This window comes from Rattus norvegicus, chromosome 14 (assembly GCF_036323735.1).
Source record: "Rattus norvegicus strain BN/NHsdMcwi chromosome 14, GRCr8, whole genome shotgun sequence".
Classification (NCBI taxonomy): domain Eukaryota; kingdom Metazoa; phylum Chordata; class Mammalia; order Rodentia; family Muridae; genus Rattus; species Rattus norvegicus.
Genome location: NC_086032.1, coordinates 43283679 through 43304895, shown reverse-complemented (window position 1 = coordinate 43304895; position 21217 = coordinate 43283679). Strand labels below are relative to the sequence as shown.

Genomic DNA, 21217 nt, shown 5'->3' with positions numbered 1-21217 from the left:
TTTAATTATTTACTTCTGGCTATGGACTTGTATGTCAAATTGATTTTCCTAAAATGGGAGATGATAAAATTATCACTCAAACTCTAAAAATAGAAAAGTAGATACTCAATAAAGTAGAACTCAATAAAGTTCAAAACATTCAGAAAAGGTCTTCGGCCACCTGAGAGACTACACAGAAAACGCCATTCTCGGGCACCATTCTCGGGCACCATTTCCAAATACGTTTATTTAACACATTCAAATTAGTGTCCGGGATGCGTTTTCGCCCATCTGACTTTCCTCATCTCAAGAAGCCGACACATGCTGTTGACGGCGGCAACGAGGCCACCTCCCTCAAATTGTGTGGCTCTCATGACCCATCCTAAGTCTCCCCGGTCCAGGCTAATCATTGACAGGGCTTTACAATCACAGGCTTTTACTGGAGCGCTGATAAAGACAGTCCAGCAGTTCGTGGCAAATGAAGACAGGCTGTGCAGCAGGGTCTCCAGGGAATGAATGGGTTTTCTTCAGCTCTGATGAAAGAAGCACACGCTCTAGGAAAACAATGTCCAACGGAGCACTGCAAAGATCTGCCGTGCTGTCTGCATTGGTTCTGCTGCGAGCTGTTACCGGCTTCTCTGGAGACGGAAAAGCAATATGGGATAAAAAACAATACGTGAGTCCGGTAAACCCAGGTCAGCTGTTCCTCTATGACACTTTCCCTAAAAACTTTTCCTGGGGCGTTGGGACCGGAGCATTTCAAGTGGAAGGGAGTTGGAAGGCAGATGGAAGAGGACCCTCGATCTGGGACCGTTATGTCGACTCACACCTGAGAGGTGTCAACAGCACAGACAGATCCACTGACAGTTATGTCTTTCTGGAAAAGGACTTGCTGGCTCTGGATTTTTTAGGAGTTTCTTTTTATCAGTTCTCAATCTCCTGGCCGCGGTTGTTCCCCAACGGAACAGTAGCAGCTGTGAATGCAAAAGGTCTCCAGTACTACAGAGCACTTCTGGACTCGCTGGTACTTAGGAATATCGAACCCATTGTTACCTTATACCATTGGGATTTGCCTTTGACGCTACAGGAAGAATATGGGGGCTGGAAAAATGCAACTATGATAGATCTCTTCAATGACTATGCCACATACTGCTTCCAGACCTTTGGAGACCGTGTCAAATATTGGATTACAATTCACAACCCTTACCTCGTTGCTTGGCATGGGTTTGGCACAGGTATGCATGCGCCAGGAGAGAAGGGAAATTTAACAGCTGTCTACACTGTGGGACACAACCTGATCAAGGTACTGTACAGCTGGCTTCTCACAAGAGCTTCAGAACAGGGGACTGGGCTAAAAGAAACTTTCTTTAAAGGGGTAGTTTACCAAAAATCAACACCACTAAGTTCACGCTAACTTACAAATTCTATCTTCCAATTTTATATTTAAAAGTCTCATTTTCCAATGTTGGTACTACTATATTGATTTAATTTCCCTCACAGCTGTGCTTTAAGGCCATTTTTAAACTACGCGGTTATGTAGTTTGATGTGAGAATAGGAGTCTAGTTTTATTCGGTAGGAAAGCAGCACTTTATAGATCGTGTTTTTCTGACAGTACCTCCCGATGGCAGAATAGTGTTAACACACAATCATTCTAATATTCCACATAATATTGTTGCTCCTGTGCTTAGGGGTACTTAGCCATAGTAAAGGGAATTGCCAGTAGCTCACCTGTGCATATTAAATGCAGAAAATGAAATGATTTACAGCTCACATTTGGCACTACATAGGTTCTATAACAAAACAGCTGAGATAACATGTGTTGGGAGCTAAATGAGACCAACAAATATAAAACATGGGAAGAAGAGGCTCTACAGGGGGAGAGGTATTTAAAATAGGGTATTTCAGAAGCCAGCGTCTATACTGGGAAAAGCTCCATGTATCAAAACAATAGTGAAAGTGCATGAAAAATAACAGTCCCTACTGCAGACCCAGTGCAGGCTCCGGAAAGCACTTTCTGTATAACTCGTCTGACCCTCAGAACGGCCATGAAATAGGCCCTCCATTCTCATTATTCCCCTCTTAAGGTTGGAGGCTCAGCAAGATCAAACTCAGCCATGTCCATAATAAAGTTCAGCTGCTGTGAACATATTTATGATTGGCAGTGTTATCCACAGCTCTTTATTTTAAATCTCTTTTATTAAAGGCTCATCTAAGGACTTTGGAGGGAACGTGGCCTCACAGGAGTCTGACATCTGGAAACGGAGTTAACTTCATTCACTTGAGAAAAATAAATGAAACACTTGTTACATTTTTATGATGAAAGGAAAAGGTTATCAATAACATTTTATAATGTGTGAGGGGAAATTTATTCTAAGGAATCAAAATTTTGAATATATAGGGTCAGAAAAGGCCCTATATAAAACTGCTCCAGCTAACCACCTTTTTTTTCCTTTGGATTTTGGATTCATGTATATATATACATATATACATATATATATTATATATTTAGCCGGATGGTTTCAGTCATGTTTCCCTTAGCAGGAAATTAATCTCAAGCTCATTCATTACATCCAAAATAGCTGTAAAAATGTCTTATTCTCATGTTTCCCTTTTTCCTCTACATCATCAACTCTACTTTTTTCTGAAATTTACGTTTGTGCATGACTACATGTGTGTGTGCTCGCTAGTAGGTGCTTGTGAGCCTGTTCAAACACACAGACACACACACCGTCCTTGTGCACGTGTCATGGTACGCTTGCAGAGGTCAGAGGACATCTTGCTGGAGTTGGTTCCTTCCTCCCACCACGTGGGGCCTGGGGAACAAGCTCAGGTCATCAGGTTTAGTTCACAAAGCCATCTCCAAGGACTTTATTCGTAAATAGTCATGTTGCCCCAAGTTATTTCTCCATTGTCCTTAAAATTTCTAAACCACTAGCCTAGATAAATGGCCAAAGGAGTCCCTTGAAATCAGCAAGACAGTGAAATTCTCAGCATAACCCAGTGACCTATCGCACCAGAGAGAAATCTTGCAATGCTTTGGTAGCCTGAAGTGAACTTGTTTCCTACAGGTCTCCTCTCAGCCCTTTCTTTAACAAAAGAAAAAAAGAGATTAATCTGATATTTTATGCTACAGTATTTTTCTTTCTTGTTCCCCTTGTGACCCAGGAGAAGCATTCCTTAGAATTAATTTTTACTTCAAGAATATGTATTAAGGGGTTGGGGATTTAGCTCAGTGGTAGAGCGCTTGCCTAGCAAGCGCAAGGCCCTGGGTTCGATCCTCAGCTGGGGGGGAGGGGGAATATGTATTAAACTAAAACTAACTTAAAACCCAGTTGTTGTGTATGGATTGTAGGATGTTTTAGACTCTGCTTCTCAGAGGTTTTTGGAAAACGTATGACCAATTTCTAGTTCTAGAATGATCTTGAAAAGCTTGTCCAATTTGAAGAGTCCTAGTTTAGAGGAACCGAAATGGTCCAGCTCACTACTTGGAATTTAGGCTTTTGTTTGCTTGTTTGCTTTTGTTTTTAAGATGAAGCCTCACACAGACAGCCCTGGTTTCCCTTGAATTTGTTATATAGCTGGGGACAGCCTTCAAATTGTTACTTTCTGCTCCCACCTCCTGGGCCACAAATACAGTCTGGACGACCAGCCCTGGTTTACGTAGGTGTTAGAGATCAAACCTAGTGCTTTGACACACTGGGCAAACAAACTACCAACTGAACCACATCCCCAACTGCAACCTGAGTCAGATTATGTTATTAAAGACACTTCGAGATTCCTTACCTCTGGCATGAATTTCCCATGGTCCCCCCTACCAATGGATGTTCTGTGTTTGGAACAGAATAAGGATGGATTTTGGTTTAGCCATTTGTGAGCATCTAATCAACTTAACTCATATGCAGTTCTCACACCCTTACAAGGGAGCTATTATCGTGCCTATTTAACAATTATTTTAACAATAACATTTGAAATATGTACCATGTTGAGTTCCCTGCATAAATACTTTGATGCCTTCCCAAGGCTTTTGTTACCTAACCCTTAAAAACCCCCTTTCTGGCCTTCTCCCATCCCATTATCAGATCACCCTCTGTAAGCACACAAGTCATAATGTAACCCAGGTTTACCTTGCTAGTCCTCCACACCCAGCCTTTCTAGCACGTTCTATCCAGATAGAAGACCTTTCAAAATCCTGCTTTTCCCATCCAACACTGTGACAACCTTGCTGTAGACAGTCACCACCTCAGAGGTAACTGCCCCTTCTCTGGGCTCACCGCAGCCATATCAGTTGATCCTTTCTTAAAATGCATTTTGCCTGCATGCCGGATGGTGTTAGAGTTATAGACAGTTGTGAGCTGCCACGTGGGTGCTGGGAATTGAACTCGGGTCCTTTGGAAAAACAGCCAGTTCTCTCTCTTTTTTTTTTTTTTTTTTGCAGTTTTTGTGGTTTTATTTGAACACAAAACAGGCACACAAGCCATCTATTCATTCTCTGCGCTGCGTAGCCTGGCGTTGAGATTGGTGACTCTGATGGCCAGCTGTGCTGCTCTTTCTACGATGGCTTTTCGGTTCTTAGAGGACACATTGTGAGCAATCTCAGCACAGTAAGATTTGTTGCACATCAGCAGCACTTCCAGCTCCTTGACATTGTGGACCAGAAACTTCCGGAAGCCGCTAGGCAGCATGTGCTTGGTTTTCTTGTTACTCCCGTAACCAATGTTGGGCTTCAGGATCTGGCCCTTGAATCTTCTCCGCACCCTGTTGTCGATGCCTCTGGGTTTCCGCCAGTTTCGCTTAATTTTCACATATCGGTCCGACTGGTGCCTGATGAACTTTTTGGTCCTCTTTTTGACGATCTTGAGCTTCACCAGAGGCTGAAGGGCAGCCATGATGCCGCAAAACAGATGGCAGCCACCTCGCAGGCAGCGCCGAGGAAGAAGGACAGTCAGTTCTCTTAACCACTGAGTTGTCTCTCCGTCCCCTAATCCCTTTCTTTCTCTTCAGTTAGCCTAAGAGTTCCCAGGGACTTTTGTTGCTGCTGCTATTGCTTGTGTTGGCCCCCTTTGCTTTGTGTTTTTACATTCTACTTATTTGTATGCTGAGGCACCGGTGTGGAGTTTGGAGGATGACTTTTAGGAGTCATTCTCTCTTTTTGTCATGTAAGTCTCAAGGATGCAGCTCAGGTCCTCAGGCTTGGTAGGAAGTTCTTTTCCCTGCTGAGCCATCTGCCCTGTTTGCTTGCTCTTAGATCTTCTGTTTCCAGTATCTAACACAGAACGTTTGGCACATGTTACAGTACATACAGGCTTCTAACGTAATCTTTTTTAAAAAGATGTGTTTATTTTTATTTTATGTGCACTGGTGTTTTGCCTGCATGTGTATCTGTGAAGGCCCCAGAACCCCTGGAGTTGGAGTGACGGAGAGTTACGAGCTACCTTGTGGGCACTGGAATTGAACCCAGGTCTTTGAACAAGCTGCCAGTGCTCTTGAACTGTTGAGTCATCTCTCCAGCCTCTCTAACTTAATCTTTGTAATCACAGAACCAATGTCAAATTCAATCTTCCTGTTTCGTTGTATTGTTGCTAATTCTTGAAATATTACAGATATTAATCTGGTGGTGTATTAGTCAGGATGTTGCTGGTTGCAAGTGACAAATTGAATTCAAGCAATTTTGCTTTAAGCAAAAAGGAGCAATTTCCTGGCTGACTGAGCAGAGATAAGGGCCTCAGAGGACCCTTTCCTCCTCCGTCAGGTCTGTCCCTTCTTATGGGTTGACATTTATAGAGTAAAGATTTTACCTGGACAAGATGACTTAATCCTAAGAGTTCTTTGTGAATTTGAGGCCAGCCTGGTCTATGTGGAGTTCAAGGCCAGTTAAGGCAACAGTGAATCCCTGTCTCAAAATTAAATGAATAAATTTTTAAAAGAGCAAGAAAGAGATCAGAGATCTCTTATGTTCAGTTTTAAAAGTTCAACAGTCATATGGGTGTGGCAATATATGTCCAATCAATCCTGACTCAGGAGTTGGAGGCAGGAAGATTGTGAGTTCAAGGCCAGCCTGGGTTACATAGTAAGAAACTGTCTCAAAATACATATGAAGTAAATACACGGGACTCAGCTGGTAAAGACCCCTGAAGCCAAGAGCGATGGCCTGATGGAAGGAGAGAACTTCCACACCAGGTCTGTGGCACGCATGCCCTGACACACACAAACGTACAAAGGCATACATGTCCACAAAATAAATACGATGTAATTTTCAAAATACAGAAGAAACATTTCATAGAGAGTTGGTCTATGCAGGTGGGTCCTTCTTTCTTGGATCATCAAAACCCCAAGAGTTCACATAGAGTAATCAAGAAAATAACGGCATTTGTTTTACATTCTATTTTTAAGTCAATAAATACAACCAATAAGAAGTTTGATGGGCTGGAGAGATGGCTCAGTGGTCAAGAGCACTGACTGCTCTTCAAGAGGTCCTGAGTTCAATTCCCAGCAACCACATGGTGGCTCACAACCATCTGTAATGGGATCTGATGCCCTCTTCTGGTGTGTCTGAAGACAGCGACAGTGTACTCATACATAAAATAAATCTTTTAAAAAAAAAGAAGTTTGCAAACTTCTCCCTTAAAGTGGAGCATCTTAGGTAGACAGCCTCAGGGCCCGAGGTGTGAGTCTTAGGAAGCAGCCACTCCCTCAGTTCACCCCCACGAAGCACTGCTGGCCTCTGTGTTAGCTGGGACCATTTTGTGGCTTAGAAATGTTATCTTTCATAGACATACACTGCTGACACAACGTGAGGATTTCTCAACCCCAGAGCTGTTGACATTTGGGGCCGGGTAACTTTCTGTTGAGATGGACTGTCCTAAGCACTCTACGATGTCCAGCAACCCTGGGGCCTCTGCCAGCTACAAATCTCCCCACCCAGCCTGTTCCCTCAGCCTGAAGCCAGCTTGCTTCAGGCTTGTGACAACCCAAAGTGTCACCAGACATTGCCAAATAACATCACAGCAGTCAAGAGCCCTTCCCTTTCCTCTGCTTCTCAAAACCCAGTGACTTCTGGTTACTGAACAAGTGGTCAGATGAAACATGACCAGGATGCAAGGCATGGGGAGATGACAGCACTGCCTCATGGAGGTTCTCACAGGATCTGTAAATCACATGTTCGACCTCCAAGTTAACTTGTGCACTAGTCTATTTTCAAAGAAGACACAATACATCTGGGCATGGTGGTGCATGCATGCCTTTGATCCCAGCACTCAGGAGGCAGAGCCACATAGATGTGAGTTTGAGGCCAGCCTGGTCTACAAAGCAAGTCTAGGACTACCAGAGCCACACAGAGAAAATCCTGTCTCAAAAAATAAAAACAAATAAAAACAAATGAACAAACAACTAAATCAAAAAAAGAAAGATTCGGTCCCCAGCTCCGAAAAAAAAAAAAAGAAAGAAAGAAAGAAAAAGGAGAGGGGGTGCTGGAGGGGTGGCTCAGTGGTTAAGAGCACTCTTGCAAAAGGACCAGAATTCAGTTCCTAGCACCCGCGCTGGGTGATTCCCAAGTGCCTGTAACTCTGGCCCGAGGAGATCCAGAGACCTCTTCAGAACTTTGAGGGCCCTGCACTCACACGCACTTACACAAAGACACACACATATAATTCACAGAATTTAGAAAGCAAATCTTGGGCTGGAGAGATGGCTCAGCGGTTAAGAGCACCTGACTGCTCTTCCAGAGGTCATGAGTTCAATTCCCAGCAACCACATGGTGGCTCACAACCATCTGTAAAGAGATCCGATGCCCTCTTCTGGTGTATCTGAAGACAGCTACAGTGTACTTATATATAATAAATAAATAAATCTTTAAAAAAAAAAAAAAAAGAAAGCAAATCTTAAAAATAAATGTTTTTAAAAGCTGGGTGTAGTGGCACACGCCTTTAATCCCAGCATTTTGGAGTCAGAGGCAGGAGGATCTCTGAGTTTAAGGCCAGTGTGGTCTACAGAGTGAGTCCTAGAACAGCCAGAAATATACAGTGAGACTCTGTCTTGAAATGTTCCCTGCCTCAAAAAAAAGAAGAAAAAAGCAAAATATGGTGTTGCACGCCTGTAATTTTAGCACTTAGGAGGCTGAGGCAGAAAAATTATGAGTCTAAAACCAGCCTGAGTTATATGGTAAGACTATCTCAAAAATATAAAAATGGGGGGTTGGGGATTTAGCTGGGGTTGGGGATTTAGCTCAGCGGTAGAGCGCTTGCCTAGCGAGCTCAAGGCCCTGGGTTCGGTCCCCAGCTCCGGAAAAAAAAAAAGAAAAGAAAAGAAAAAATATATAAAAATGGGGGAGGGGACAGCTTAGCAGGTAAGGTGCTTGCTGCCAAGCCTGATGACCTAAATTCAACCCCCGAAAACCTACAGGCTGATAAAAGAAAACCGACTCCCAAAAGCTGTCTGCTAACCTCCACGTCACACCATAGCAGCCGAGTACCCATACACGCACGCTCGCACACGCGCACACACACAAGAAAATGTAACTAAAAGAAAAAAAGTACATATGCCGGACATAAAAAGCACCCCTGAATATATACATTTTAAAATGCATTTTAGTGTACATTCACTTCTAAAACTAGATGTGAAAATACGCCACAAAATGCTTTCTCTTATATAAGTAATTTAAATGATGTGCAGTGTTTATTAGATAAGAAATGCCAGTGTTTGCATTTGTGTGTATTATAACTCCCCCCGCACCCAGTGCTGGGGATTCAAACACAGTCAAAGCTCTGTCACTCGGCTACATCAGGATTTTAACCACTGATAATTTAGTACGTAGATATTTTGCTTTAAATTTACTTTTTTTTTCTGTTTTTTTTTCTTTTTTTTGTTTTTTGTTTTTTGTTTTTTTTAAAGACAGAATTTCTCTGTGTAGCCCTGGCTATTCTGAAACTCACTCTACTCTATAGACTAGGCTGGCCTTGAACTCACAAAGATTCATCTGCCTCTCCCCTCTGAGAGCTGGAATTAAGGCACATGCCATCACTGCTTTATAGTGTTTACCTGACATGGTAGCACACACCCTTAATTTCAGCATTGGAGAGGCTGAGTTACATGGCTGTGAGTTCGAAGCCAACCTGCTATGCTTAGCAAGACACAGGACAGCTAGGGCTACATAGACATTTTGTCTTAAGAAAGAAAAAAAAAGTATTGTGTTTGTTGGGGGTGGGGCTGCTCATGTGCTGTGACTCAAGGGTGAAGGTCAGCAGACTACCTAGGGGAATCAGTTTTCTCCTACTCTGTGGGTCTCTGAGATCAAATTCACACCGTCAGGCTTGGCAACAAGCCCCTTTACCCACTGAGCCATCTCACTGACCCTAAATTTATGTTAAATGAACTTTAAACCATAGTCCTCAAGAACACAGTTTTCCATAAAGGGTAACCTATGTCAACACTTTTTTGTATGCCACACACAAACACTGACTATCCTTCCGAAATTCCTCAGGGATCAAGGGATTGCTTCACACTGTGAAAGAGGCACTTAGGGCATTAGGGCACAGCATGTTGGGAAACTCTCCTCTAGGTCAGAACCTTACTGGCTTCTTCCTGAGCTTGGAATAAGCCGGTTTCTTCCTCATTTTCCCACCTCCTGAGGAGTTGGCTGCCGTACTTCTTTACACCATCAGTTGGAGAAACTTGCGTTACGGACACACGTTAGGTATATGACGAAGAATTAAATAGGTTATTTTAATGATTTTTCTCTTAAAAATATAAACATTTTGTCACACCTACTTTTTTTTTTTTTTTTTTGATTGTTTATGGGAATTTAGACAGGGTTTCACTATGTTGTTCTGGCTGTCCTGGAACTCACTATGTTGACTGGGATGACCTTGAAACCACAGATATCCACCTGCCTCTGCCTTCCCAGTGCTTGAATTAAAGGCCAGTACCATCATGCCCGCTGTTAAATTTTAATATGTGTGTGGTGGGATAGCCTATAATCCCAGCATTGGGAAGTACAGGCAGAGGGGCCAAGAGGTTACCAACTGCATAGCTATCCTGAGCTACATGAGACCCTATCTCAAAAGGCCAAATGAATTTAAAAAAAAATAAAAAAGCCAAGTGGTGGTGGTACATGGGTTTAATCCCCACACTCAGGAGGCAGAAACAGGAGATCTCTGTGAGTTCGAGGCCAGCCTGGTCTATAGAGCAAGTTCCAGCACAGACGGGACTGCACAGAGAAACCCTCCTCCCACAGAAGGGCTGGAGAGACAGCTTAGTGGTTTAGAGCACTCACCGCTCTTGCAGAGGATCTGTGCGCTGGTAGCTCTCCAGCCCCATCCCACGCCTCCTCAGGCCCTCCTCAGGCAACCACACACACATGGCGAGCTCACACACAGCAGAACACACATTAATACAAACAAAATAAGTCTTATAATTATTAGGTGAATAAGGCTCTGGGTTTGACCCCAGCATCCCCAAAAAGAAAAAAACAAACAAAAAACTTTATTTTTATATATATAAGGCATATGCTATCACTGCTTTATTGTGTCTACCTGATATGGTAGCACATTTATATTGTATATATATTTATTTGTATATTTATATTTATAATATATATATTTAAATATATCCTGGATTGTGAAAGCGGAGTGGTGAGAGTTCACAATTTTCATTTGCAAAGGTAAAATACACTTGATCTTAGCCAAAAGGCCAAGAAGCGATGCAAAGGTAAAATAAAACAAGAAATAAATATTTAAAAACAACCGAGGGCTGCCAAGCCTGATAACCCTGCCCCCACGGTGGATGGAGAGAAGCAACTCCCATATGCAGTCTTCTGTGTCAAATGGTGGCAAATGCTATCCCCATACACAAAATAAATCTTAAAGATGTAGTCGAAACTTAAAAGAATAAAAGTACAAATAAGGGCTGGAGAGATGGTTCAGCGGTTAAGAGCACTCACTGCTCTTCCAGAGGTCCTAAGTTCAAATCCCAGCAACCACATGGTGGCTCACAACTATCTGTAATGGAATCTAACACCCTTTTCTGGTGTGTCTGAAGACAGCTACAGTGTACTCACATATAAACAACAATAATAATAATAATGTATAAATAATAGAAACAGCTGGGATAGTCTTAAAAGAGTAAACATGTTTATAATCCCAGCCCTTGGGAAGCCGAGGAGGCCAGCCTGGAGACATGTTAAATTCCCGTCAGGAAGAAAAAAGAAACCTTCTTTATATAGTTTGTTTTTTCTTTTTTGGTTCTTTTTTTCGGAGCTGGGGACCGAACACAGGGCCTTGCGCTTCCTAGGCAAGCGCTCTGCCACTGAGCCAAATCCCCAACCCCTAGTTTGTTTTTCTTAAAAGTGCTGTTGAAATTCTTAAGCAAAAGTTTGTGTTAATACTACAAAAACAAGGGGCTGGGGATTTAGCTCAGTGGTAGAGCGCTTACCTAGGAAGCGCAAGGCCCTGGGTTCGATCCCCAGCTCCGAAAAAAAAAGAACCAAAAAAAAAAAAAAAAATACTACAAAAACAACTGGGAAAACCCTGATTCCCATGGTTTACTAAACTTCCTTTGCCCACACACCGCAGAACCTCCAGTCTGGAATATCAGGAAGGCTACGGGGTCTGAGATGCACCTAAGTAGATTAGATATCACCTTTAAATCTCTCCCAGCCAAGCCCCCCCAATATCTTAAAAAATACAGTGTTCAAGTGAAGGGCAGAGGAGGGTTTTGGGGTGTCCTTCTCAACACTTTCCACCTTACTCCCTTGAGCCAGGATCTCTGAAAGCCCCAGAATTCCTCTGGTCTCTGCCTGCACAGCTCAGCATTGGTGCAGACCACGCCCCGCTGGTCCTCACTTGGGCGCTGGGACTAAACTCTGATCCTCCTATTATACAGCAAGTGCACGGCGCTTTGCTAGTTGTTTTTGCTTTTTTGTTTTATCTTTTTTCTTTCTTTCATTTTTTTTCTTTTTTTTTTCTTTTCTTTTTAAAGACAGGGTTTCTCTGTGTAGTTTTGACTATTCTGGAACTCACTCTAGCCTCAAACTCACAGAGATCCACCTGCCTCTACCTCCTGTGTGGTGCTGATATTAAAGGCATGGGCCACCGCTTGTCCGGCTGCAAGTGTGTTTGTAACTACTAAGCTATCTTTGCAGCCTCGACAGGATAGTTTTTGAGGTCCCATTCTTCAAGCATGGTAAAACTTTCCAACGCTCCTTTGGGAAAGTTATAAGATTAATACAACCAGAATTCGGGGCCGGGGATTTAGCTCAGTGGTAGAGCGCTTGCCTAGGAAGCACAAGGCCCTGGGTTCGGTCCCCAGCTCCGAAAAAAGGACCAAAAAAAAAAAAAAAAAAATACAACCAAAATTCAATTTTGCTGCAATTGGACCTAAAAGACCTGTTTTTAGCTACCAGATATATGAACTAATTACTGCGTGACTAACATTTTTAATTATTTGTTTAATTTTACGTGTATGGGTGTTTTCCCTACACATATACCACATATGTATGCGGTGCCTACGGACCCAGAAGATGTCAGATTCGTTGGAACTGAAATTACAAACCATTGTGAGCCACCATGTGGGTGCTAGCAATCAAGAGCAGACAGCGCTCTGAATCACAGAGCCTTCTCCTTGCTAGTCCTAACACATTTCATTTTGAGACAGGTTCTCCGTGTCAGTGGTTCTCAACCTGTGGGTGGAAACTCCTTTGGGAGAGGAGGTGTCAAACAACCCTTTCACATTTGGAAAACAGATATTTACATTACAATTTGTAATGGTAGCAAAATTACAGTTATGAAGTTGCAACAAAAATAATTTTATGGTTGGGGGTCATCGCAGCATGAAGAATTGTATTAAAGGGTTGCAGCATTAGGACTTTTGAGAACCACTAGTCTATAGTCCTGGCTGTCCTAGAACTCTCTATGTAGACCAGGATGGCTTCAAACTCACAGAGATCCACCTGTCTCTACCTCCTGAGTGTTGGCCCTAGCAGATTTTAAAATAGGTTTTCTCATTTGTCTTGATAATAGTAATTTTATTTGCTCAAAATTTTAGTGTCCCATTAAAGGGATATTAGACCACTATATGTGCCCTTATCAAAATTATTTAGGTTTTAAGTAACTTAGTTAATATAATTCATTTCATTCTCTAATGCCATAGATCTTACATTATAATCACATAGTCTTTTCATTTGAGTCAAGTTCTTACTGTTTAGCTCTGGATGGCATGAAATTCACAGAGATCCTCCTGGCTCAGCCTCCAGAACTGTGCAATCAAAGGCATATGCCACCATCCCAGAATGCATCTTTTTAAAAAAAAATAAAAATAAAATGTAGGGAATACTAACCTGACAGATTTAAAGTAACACTTTTGAGCCATTGGGATGGCTCAGGGGCCAAAAGCACTTACCTCAGAACTGGCAACCAGCATAAGAGGAGAGGACAGAATCTGAAAGTTGTTCCCTGACCTCCTGCTCTGAGCTTCTCCGAACTCTCAAATCAGACTTCCAAAAGAGGGGGGGAGGGGGGAGGAGAGGGGAGTGGAGGGGGAGGGGAAGGGGAGGGGGAGGGGAGGGGAGGGGGAAAGGGGAGGGGAGGGGGAGGGAAAGGAAGGGAGAGACAGAGGGAGGGAGGAAGGCAGGGGAAAGAAAGAAAGGAAGGAAAGAGGGAAGAAAGGAAGGGAGGGAAGGGGGAAGGAGGGGAAAGGAAGAAAAGAAAAAAGAATGATTAATTTTTTTTCTTCTGCCATGTGGTTCCCAGGGATGGAACTCAGCTAGGCCGCCTCCTACAAGCACCTTTACCAGTTTAGCCCATTCCCCAACCCTGGGGTCCTTATCTATTTAGTTACCTTTGTCAAGTTTGTTGTCTGAAACAGGATTTCTTCGTGAATGCGAGGCTGGCATTGAACTCCCAGGACTCTGGCCTCAGTCTCCTGAGTCCTAGAACTTCAGGTTTATTTCCACGCCTGGCTTTGTAGCCACTATTAGCCCCTGAGATGCTTTTGATCAAGTTTGATCACATTTAAATAACTGATAGAACAGCTTGTGGAAAATTGCTGAAGACAGTTTCTACACCCACAACACTCAGTTATTTCTAAGAGTCACAGACCTAAAGGCTAAAAATGGCCTTCTAAAACGAGTAGTAGTATTTACCTTTTCTAACCGTTAAGTAGAAAACGTTAAACATCAGTGAATGATTAACAAGAGTTTCAATAAATATAATGATAAATGATCATAGAATAGCATTGCAGCCTGGTCTAAACAGCTTTGAACACACTCATCCGTGGAGAATAAACCAGTTGGAAGTAAATGCTACGAGTTATGGAAATGGTAATGGATGCTTTGAAGGCATGATTTGAGGGGAACTAGCTTCACTCTGCACTAAGTCATTTACCACGAAGTCTTGGAAGAAAAAAATCTCGACATTAGAAAACAGTACGTAGGCTAGGTGTGACGTATGCCTTTCATTCCAGGCAGAGACAGGAAGATCTCTGTGAGTTAGAGACCAGTCTGGTCTACAGAATGAGTTCAGCCAGGGCTACACAGAGATCCCCTGTCTGAAAACAGCAGCAACAACAACAACAAGTCCATAAAAGTACCAGGGGCTGAAAAGGTGACTTGGGGGATGGGGGGGGCGGGGGGGCCGGGGAGAACACTTGCTATGCTTGCTATGCAAGCGTGGGAGTGGCTGTGCTGGTGCCTGTAACCTCAGCACTGTAGGGGGTGAAGACAGAAGTCTACCGAGGCCTGCCCTCACCAGCTTGCCCTCAGGTTCACTGAGAGACTGTCTCATAAGGCAGAAAGTGATCGAGTAGAATATTCCATGTCTTCCTCTGGTCTCTGTGTTGGGCACATGTGCAGGAGCACCTGTATACATGTGTGCATACACTGCAGGCACATACAGCACACTCATGAGCATATATGCACGATAGTAGTAGTAGTAGTAGTTGTAGTAGTAGTAATAATAATAATAATAATAATAATAATAATAATAATAATAATGATAGTAATAGCATAAAGTTTCATTCAGCCATTGAGCCTTGCAACTTCAGCAATCTGCTAGATATGCCGAACATGGCCTAGAACTTTCTTTTTTTTTTTTGGAGCTGGGGACCGAACCCAGGGCCTTGCGCTTCCTAGGCAAGCGCTCTACCACTGAGCCAAATCCCCAACCCCAGAACTTTCTAATTTATCAGTCAACTGTGACTGAATCCCAGAATCACCTAAAGTGGTCCTTGAGTGATCTGACGGTATCATTTGAAAATGTGTGGGAAGAAGCCAGCAGTGGGTGAAAGCCAGGATCTTTGAATGTTGGCTGTTTTAATATGAAGGTGGTACCCTGCCAGGTGTATAGGGTGCACTTGCACTGGCATTCTGGAGACTGAGGCAGAAGAAGCTAACCTGGTTTATGTAGTGAGTTTCAGATCAGCCAACGCTACGTAGGGAGACCTTGTCTCTAAAAGCTAAAATGGAGGGGACTGGGCAGAGAAAGGGATGCTGTGGCGGTAGGTACCGCCTGCCTCCTCTCTTAACCAGAGATTAGGGCCAAAATCTTAAACAGAGGCCAGCGCTGACTGTTATCTGATCCGCTTTCATGTTAATCCAGTGTGCATCAAAGCCTCCTCCCTTTGCCTTATGTTGAACATCAACACGTTACCTTTGGGTGTAAAACCCTTCCCACGCATGCGCAATGGAATCCAGAATAACTGAGCTTCACGTTTACATTCCTTACATCTTTTCTTTTGACATTGTCGAAGTTTAGGAAATCTGCGGGAACAATGACGCAAAACAGTTCAACTCCCTAAAGGAAACTTTCTAACTTCTCTTGACTTTGAAAATTCTCATTTATTTATCTTTAAAAATAGGGGCTGGCTAACCCAAGCTGGCCTCTGATAGAAGATCCTCCTGGGTCAACCTGTCAGGATTACACACGTGTGCCGCTAAGCCTGCTTCTCTGGACCTTTTCTTTTTTTTTTTTTTTTTAAAGGATTTTATTTATTTATTTTATGTATGAGTATACTATGGCTGTCTTCAGACATATGTCTGGGCGTCAGATCCCATTACAAATGGTTGTGAGCTACCAGGTGGTTGCTGGGAATTGAACTCAGGACCTCTGGAAGAGCAGTCAGTGGTCTTAACAACTGAGCCATCTCACTAGCCCATCTGGACCTTTTCTTTTCTTTTAATTAAAAAAAAAAAAAGTTTGTTTACATCTCAAAACACTGTCTCCTACCCAGCTCCTCCCTCCCAGAGTCCCTCCCCCATCCCCTCTCCACTTCTCCTGAGAAAGTGTGTCCCTCCCACCTGTATCTTCCCCTCCATACCTCCCACCCTGGCATATCAAGTCTCTTCAGGGTTAGGTGCAATCTCTCCCTCTGCAGCGGGACAAGGCAACCCTACAGTCCAGCCTGCGTATGCACTTTGGTGGGTAGCTCAGTCTCTGAGAGCTGCCAAGGGTCATCTCTGGATATTTTTCAAACTATAAATACAATATATTTTATTGGTTAACCAAACTGCATTGAAATACATTGAGTTAGAGACACAGGTCTCTTGTCTCTTTACCCCCTGATCCCATACCCAAAGCGTAGCAACTTGATCAATGTCCAAAAGGTTTTGTATATTTAATTTGTCTTTTATTTTATTCTAGTTTTTTGAGACAAGGTCTCACACTACTGTAGACCAGGCTGGCCTCAAACTCAATGGAGACTCTGCTTCCAGAGTGCTAGGGTTAAAGACGTATGCCACCACAACTGGCTTCACTCACTCACTCACTCACCTGTCTAGTTATCTACCTAGCCATATGTTTGTTTGTGTCTTTTTTTTTTTTTTTTTTGGTTCTTTTTTTTTTTTTTTTTTTTGGTTTTTTTTTTTTTTTTTTTTTTTTTTTGGTTCTTTTTTTTTTTCGGAGCTGGGGACCGAACCCAGGGCTTTGCGCTTCCTAGGCAAGTGCTCTACCACTGAGCTAAATCCCCAACCCCGTTTGCTTGTGTCTTAATTAGGGTTTTATTGCTGTGAAGAGACACCATGACCAAGGCAACTCTTATAAAGAAAGACATTTAATTGGGACTTGCTTACAGTGTCAGAGGTTGAGTCCATTACAATCATGGTGGGAAGCATGGCATCCTCTAGACAGACATGGCATTCTAGAAGGAGCTGACTGTTCTACATTTTTATCCAAAGGTAGCACCAGAAGGAAACTATCTCTTCCGAACTGTTCAGAGTTTGAGCGTAGGACCTCAAAGCCCACCCTCACAGTAACCAACTTTCTCCAACAAGGCCACACCTACTCCAACAAGGCCATACCTCCTAACAGTGCCAATTTCCGGGGGCCAAGCATATACTAACTATCAGTTTGTTTGTTCGTTTTTCTTGTCTCAAGTTTATTTGTAAAACCAGCATAGGACACTGGTCATCTGCACATAGTGTGTAGGTGGTTGTGCCACACCAGTCGTCTGTCTTCACACTGGCAGGAGCCTTTTCTATGGGGCCTTCACAGGGGCCTGGGCACCTTTGCGAACCTGAGCTAGAGCTGAAGCCTGGGCCTAAGCTGGAGCTTTGGCCACTGCCTTGGTTTGAGCCTTGGGCTTTGGTTGGCAGATCCTACAACCCTTGGTCATGTGGCTTTGAATCTTCTTCCTAAGCTTGAGGTCAGCGATGAAAGCAAGACGGCTGAGTTTGTGACTGGGGTCCTTTGGCATCTTGGGCTTGACGGCCTGAGGCTTCACAAGGGCCTTGATGGCCTCTGCTTGTGCACTCACTGCCTTGGCATTGCTCACCTGCATCTTCTTTAGGCTTTTCTTGTTGTGCTTCTTGGCAAAGCATATGTTTCTCAGGAACTTGGGGTCAACCCTCTTAAGAGATTTGTATCTTTGTGACCGGGGTTTCTTGCTGCCATTTGTGTGACATTTGCGGAACTGGTTGTGTGTGGTGTGGTTCTTTGACTTGGCCACGTCTGTGGTAACACACAGCTCCCCAGTTTGTTTGTTTTTAAATTTAAGACTCGTCTCCTGGGCTGGAGAGATGGCTCAGCAGTTAAGAGCACTGACTGCTCTTCCAGGGGTCCCGAGTTCAATACCCAGCAACCATATGGTGGCTCACAACCATCTGTAATGGGATCTGATGCCCTCTTCTGGTGTGTCTGAAGATAGCTGCAGTGTACTTATATATAATAAATAAATCTTTTTAAAAAAAGAAAAAAAAAAAAAAAAAAAAGAAAAAGACACTGTCTCCTGTCCCCCAGGCGATTTTCTTGACACCAAGACTGACCTTGAACTTCAGTCCGGTAGTTCCCCAGTGCTGAGATTACAGGTGTGGGCACCATGCTGGGTTTTGTAGAGATCAATCCTAGGACTTTGTTCCAGCGGTTTGGGTTCTTCAGAACATACTGGAAAGGCAGGACTGTAGACATTCTTCTACGCTACTTATTTCTATTAGCTGCCAGAGCTCCCCTGAAGGCAGGGCCCGAGCTGTTCACCTTTTCTCTAAATGTCTACGATGGTGTCTTACATCTTAAAAATAAACATTTGGTGCCAGGCATGGTGGTGCATGCCATTAGTTTCAGAAGCAAGAGGTAAAGGCAGGTGGGTCTCCATGAGTTCAAGGCCAGCCTGGTCTATACAGGGAGCTTGGGGACAGTCAGGGATGCATAGTAAGACCCTGTCTCAAAGGAAACTGCAAACTTGTTTTGCTTAATGAAAAGCAAAGCAGGAGTCAATGCTACACGGTCTCTGTGTGTTTGGTCCTGAGGAGGGGCCCAGCTGGAAAGCAGGATGAAGGCCAGACAGAGCTCTGATTCTTGGCTTTTCTTGTCATGTTTCCCAGAGGCTCTCTCTCTCAGTGTGCCATATCCATACGATGTTCCCCTTGCATTTTCACAGCCCAGTTTACTCACCTTCCAGTCAGTCTCAGAGGAGGAAGTACACCCCAAAGGAACGTAAACAAATTTACATGATTCCCTGGTAATGACAGTGAACTAGAAACTGAAGGACTTTTATCTGGTCCTAGCCTTATCACTGAGACGTGGGCAAGTTACTTATCTGTTCAAATTTCATCATCTTCATATAAAGTGGAAAAAATATTTATACTGGTTATGGAGCCACACACCTCTAATCCCAGCACTTGGGAGGCAGAAGGAGGCAGATCTCTGTGAGTTCCAGACCAGCCAAAGCTATATAGAGACCTTTTCTCAACAAAACAAAACAAAACTTTAATTAATAAAATATTCTCTAAACTTAGGCAACAGCCAAGAACTGAAGCAGGACAGCCTAGGCGTGATTCATTCAGTGAAAGAGATGGGGTACCTAATTTCTCCACCCTCTGCTTTCCTGCCCTTTATTTTTTATTTATTTATTTTTTTCCGGAGCTGGGGACCGAACCCAGGGCCTTGCACTTGCTAGGCAAGCGCTCTACCACTGAGCCAAATTCCCAACCCCTTTCCTGCCCTTTAAAATAGGGGTGACAGTGTCTGTTTCATAGGACTTAAAGTGAGTTTAAATGCAAGAGCAGGGGCAAGAAGACAGCTAAATGGTTAAAGCACTTGCTACAGAAGCATAAGGACTGGAGGGACTAGAGTTCAGATCTTCAGAACCCAAATAAAGACAGAGACAAGAGATTGTCAGAGCAAGCTGGCCAGCAAGTCATATCTGTGACCACACACATACACACACACACACACACACACACACACACACACACACAGAGCTGTGCTCTCACACATATAAAACATATGCACACAGAGAGAGAATTGAATGAATGGATGAGTGAATGAATGAATGAGAAAGCATGCACAAATGAAGCACCTGGGACATTTGGTGTTAGAAATGTGTTCTTACTATTTATATTATTACGTTTCCCCTGTTCCCCTGTGCTTGCAAGGCAAACACTCTACCACTGAGCTAAATCCCCAACCACACATTTCCCCTGTTCTTAATGTCACCACTATTGGGCTGGGGATTTAGCTCAGTGGTGGAGCGCTTACCTAGGAAGCGCAAGGCCCTGGGTTCGGTCCCCAGCTCCGGAAAAAAAAGAACCAAAAAAAAAAAAAAAAAACAAATGTCACCACTATTCTTTGTGATGGTGAAAGTCTGTTGCCCCTAGGAACATGCGTGCACTTTTCCTTGTTTGGGGTGGTGCTGTCTAAGCACTGTGCAGACACCACATTCCTGCCCTTCATGCCTGACGTATAAAGATCATCATCTTCCGGGGAAGAGTCAATGCAGGGTGCTCTGAGGATTCATGTCGCCTCTGCCACCGCTGAGGAAAACATCCAATGCTGGTTCTAGGAAAGAAGCACAGGGATTTCCCCATCAGCACATGCTGTGCTAGGCACTCAGACAAACACGTGGCTTTCCAATTTGGGTTAGTAGGCTTTGCCGGCGGGTCCTTTATGAGCTCTCTAGAGAGTTCTGAATTCCAGAAACACATAGATGCAAATTAGGAAAGTGATACTGTCCTCCCAGGATGAACCATAATGCGGCATACCTTTATCCCAGCAGCAAGGAGGTTAGCGGTTTGTTTCCAGATTGTTCTTTCCTGGTGTGTTTGTTTTGATAAAGTCTCATTCAGCACAGCCTGGCGTGGAACTCACTATGTAGCCAAGGTTGATATTAAGTTTCAGATCCTTCAGACTCCCCCTCCTCCTGAGCTCTGTTGCAATTCTAGGCATGCCAGCACACCAATGCATGCCTGCGGACAGTTGAACTGAGGGTTTCTCTCATTCTAGGAAAAGCCCCTCAACCAACTGTGGGTCATCTGTCTGCTTCCCAGCAGTTCTCAGGGTGTTTAGTTCCAGCTCATGATCTTGAGGGAAGCAACCGAGGACTCTAAGAGGGAAACCATTGTTCAAGGTCATAAACCTAGGTAACAGAACCAGAAGCAAAGCCCAGATCTCTTTCTTTCAAAACTGGGGTCATTTGGCCAACAGGAGGATGTAAGTGAGGGATATGTTTATATCATGCTCAAGGATGATTTCTCTGCAAACAGAACTGTCAAGGTTTGGCAGCAGGTGGTCAAAGAATGCTCATACCAATGGGCAAAATGTGTGGCAAGTGATTTGGGAATAGTCAAAGCAATCCTTTCTTTCTCTCTTTCTTTCTTTCTTTCTTTCTTTCTTTCTTTCTTTCTTTCTTTCTTTCTTTCTGTTTTCTTTCTTTTGTTTTGAAAAGACCTCCGGAGAGGACCTTTCCCTCAGGAGGAGACCCCAAGCGCCCAATGACCGAGCCGAGGCCACTCGGATGCAATCAGCAAGAGGGTTTATTGGA

At 43.5% G+C, this 21217-nt stretch overlaps 3 protein-coding genes across 3 annotated transcripts in view; 2 read left to right on the top strand and 1 right to left on the bottom strand.

The window, feature by feature from the left end:
- Nucleotides 1-363: 363 nt before the first annotated feature.
- Nucleotides 364-21217, top strand: part of Klb (klotho beta) — a 50570-nt gene continuing 29716 nt past the window's right edge. Inside the window, exon 1 of the mRNA XM_039092743.2 lies at nt 364-1282. Coding sequence (XP_038948671.1) covers nt 458-1282 — 825 coding nt within the window. The 5' untranslated portion in view covers nt 364-457. The remainder of the gene's footprint in view (nt 1283-21217) is intronic.
- On the bottom strand, nt 4384-4928 carry Rpl32l5 (ribosomal protein L32 like 5). Its single transcript, XM_039092744.2, has one exon. The coding sequence runs from the start codon at nt 4864-4866 to the stop codon at nt 4459-4461; it is 408 nt and encodes a 135-aa protein (XP_038948672.1). The 5' UTR covers nt 4867-4928; the 3' UTR covers nt 4384-4458.
- The window catches only part of Rplp2l3 (ribosomal protein lateral stalk subunit P2 like 3), a 188672-nt gene continuing 184781 nt past the window's right edge, over nt 17327-21217 (top strand). The window contains exon 1 of the mRNA XM_039092742.2: nt 17327-17941. The gene's annotated coding sequence lies outside the window, so the exon portion shown is untranslated. The remainder of the gene's footprint in view (nt 17942-21217) is intronic.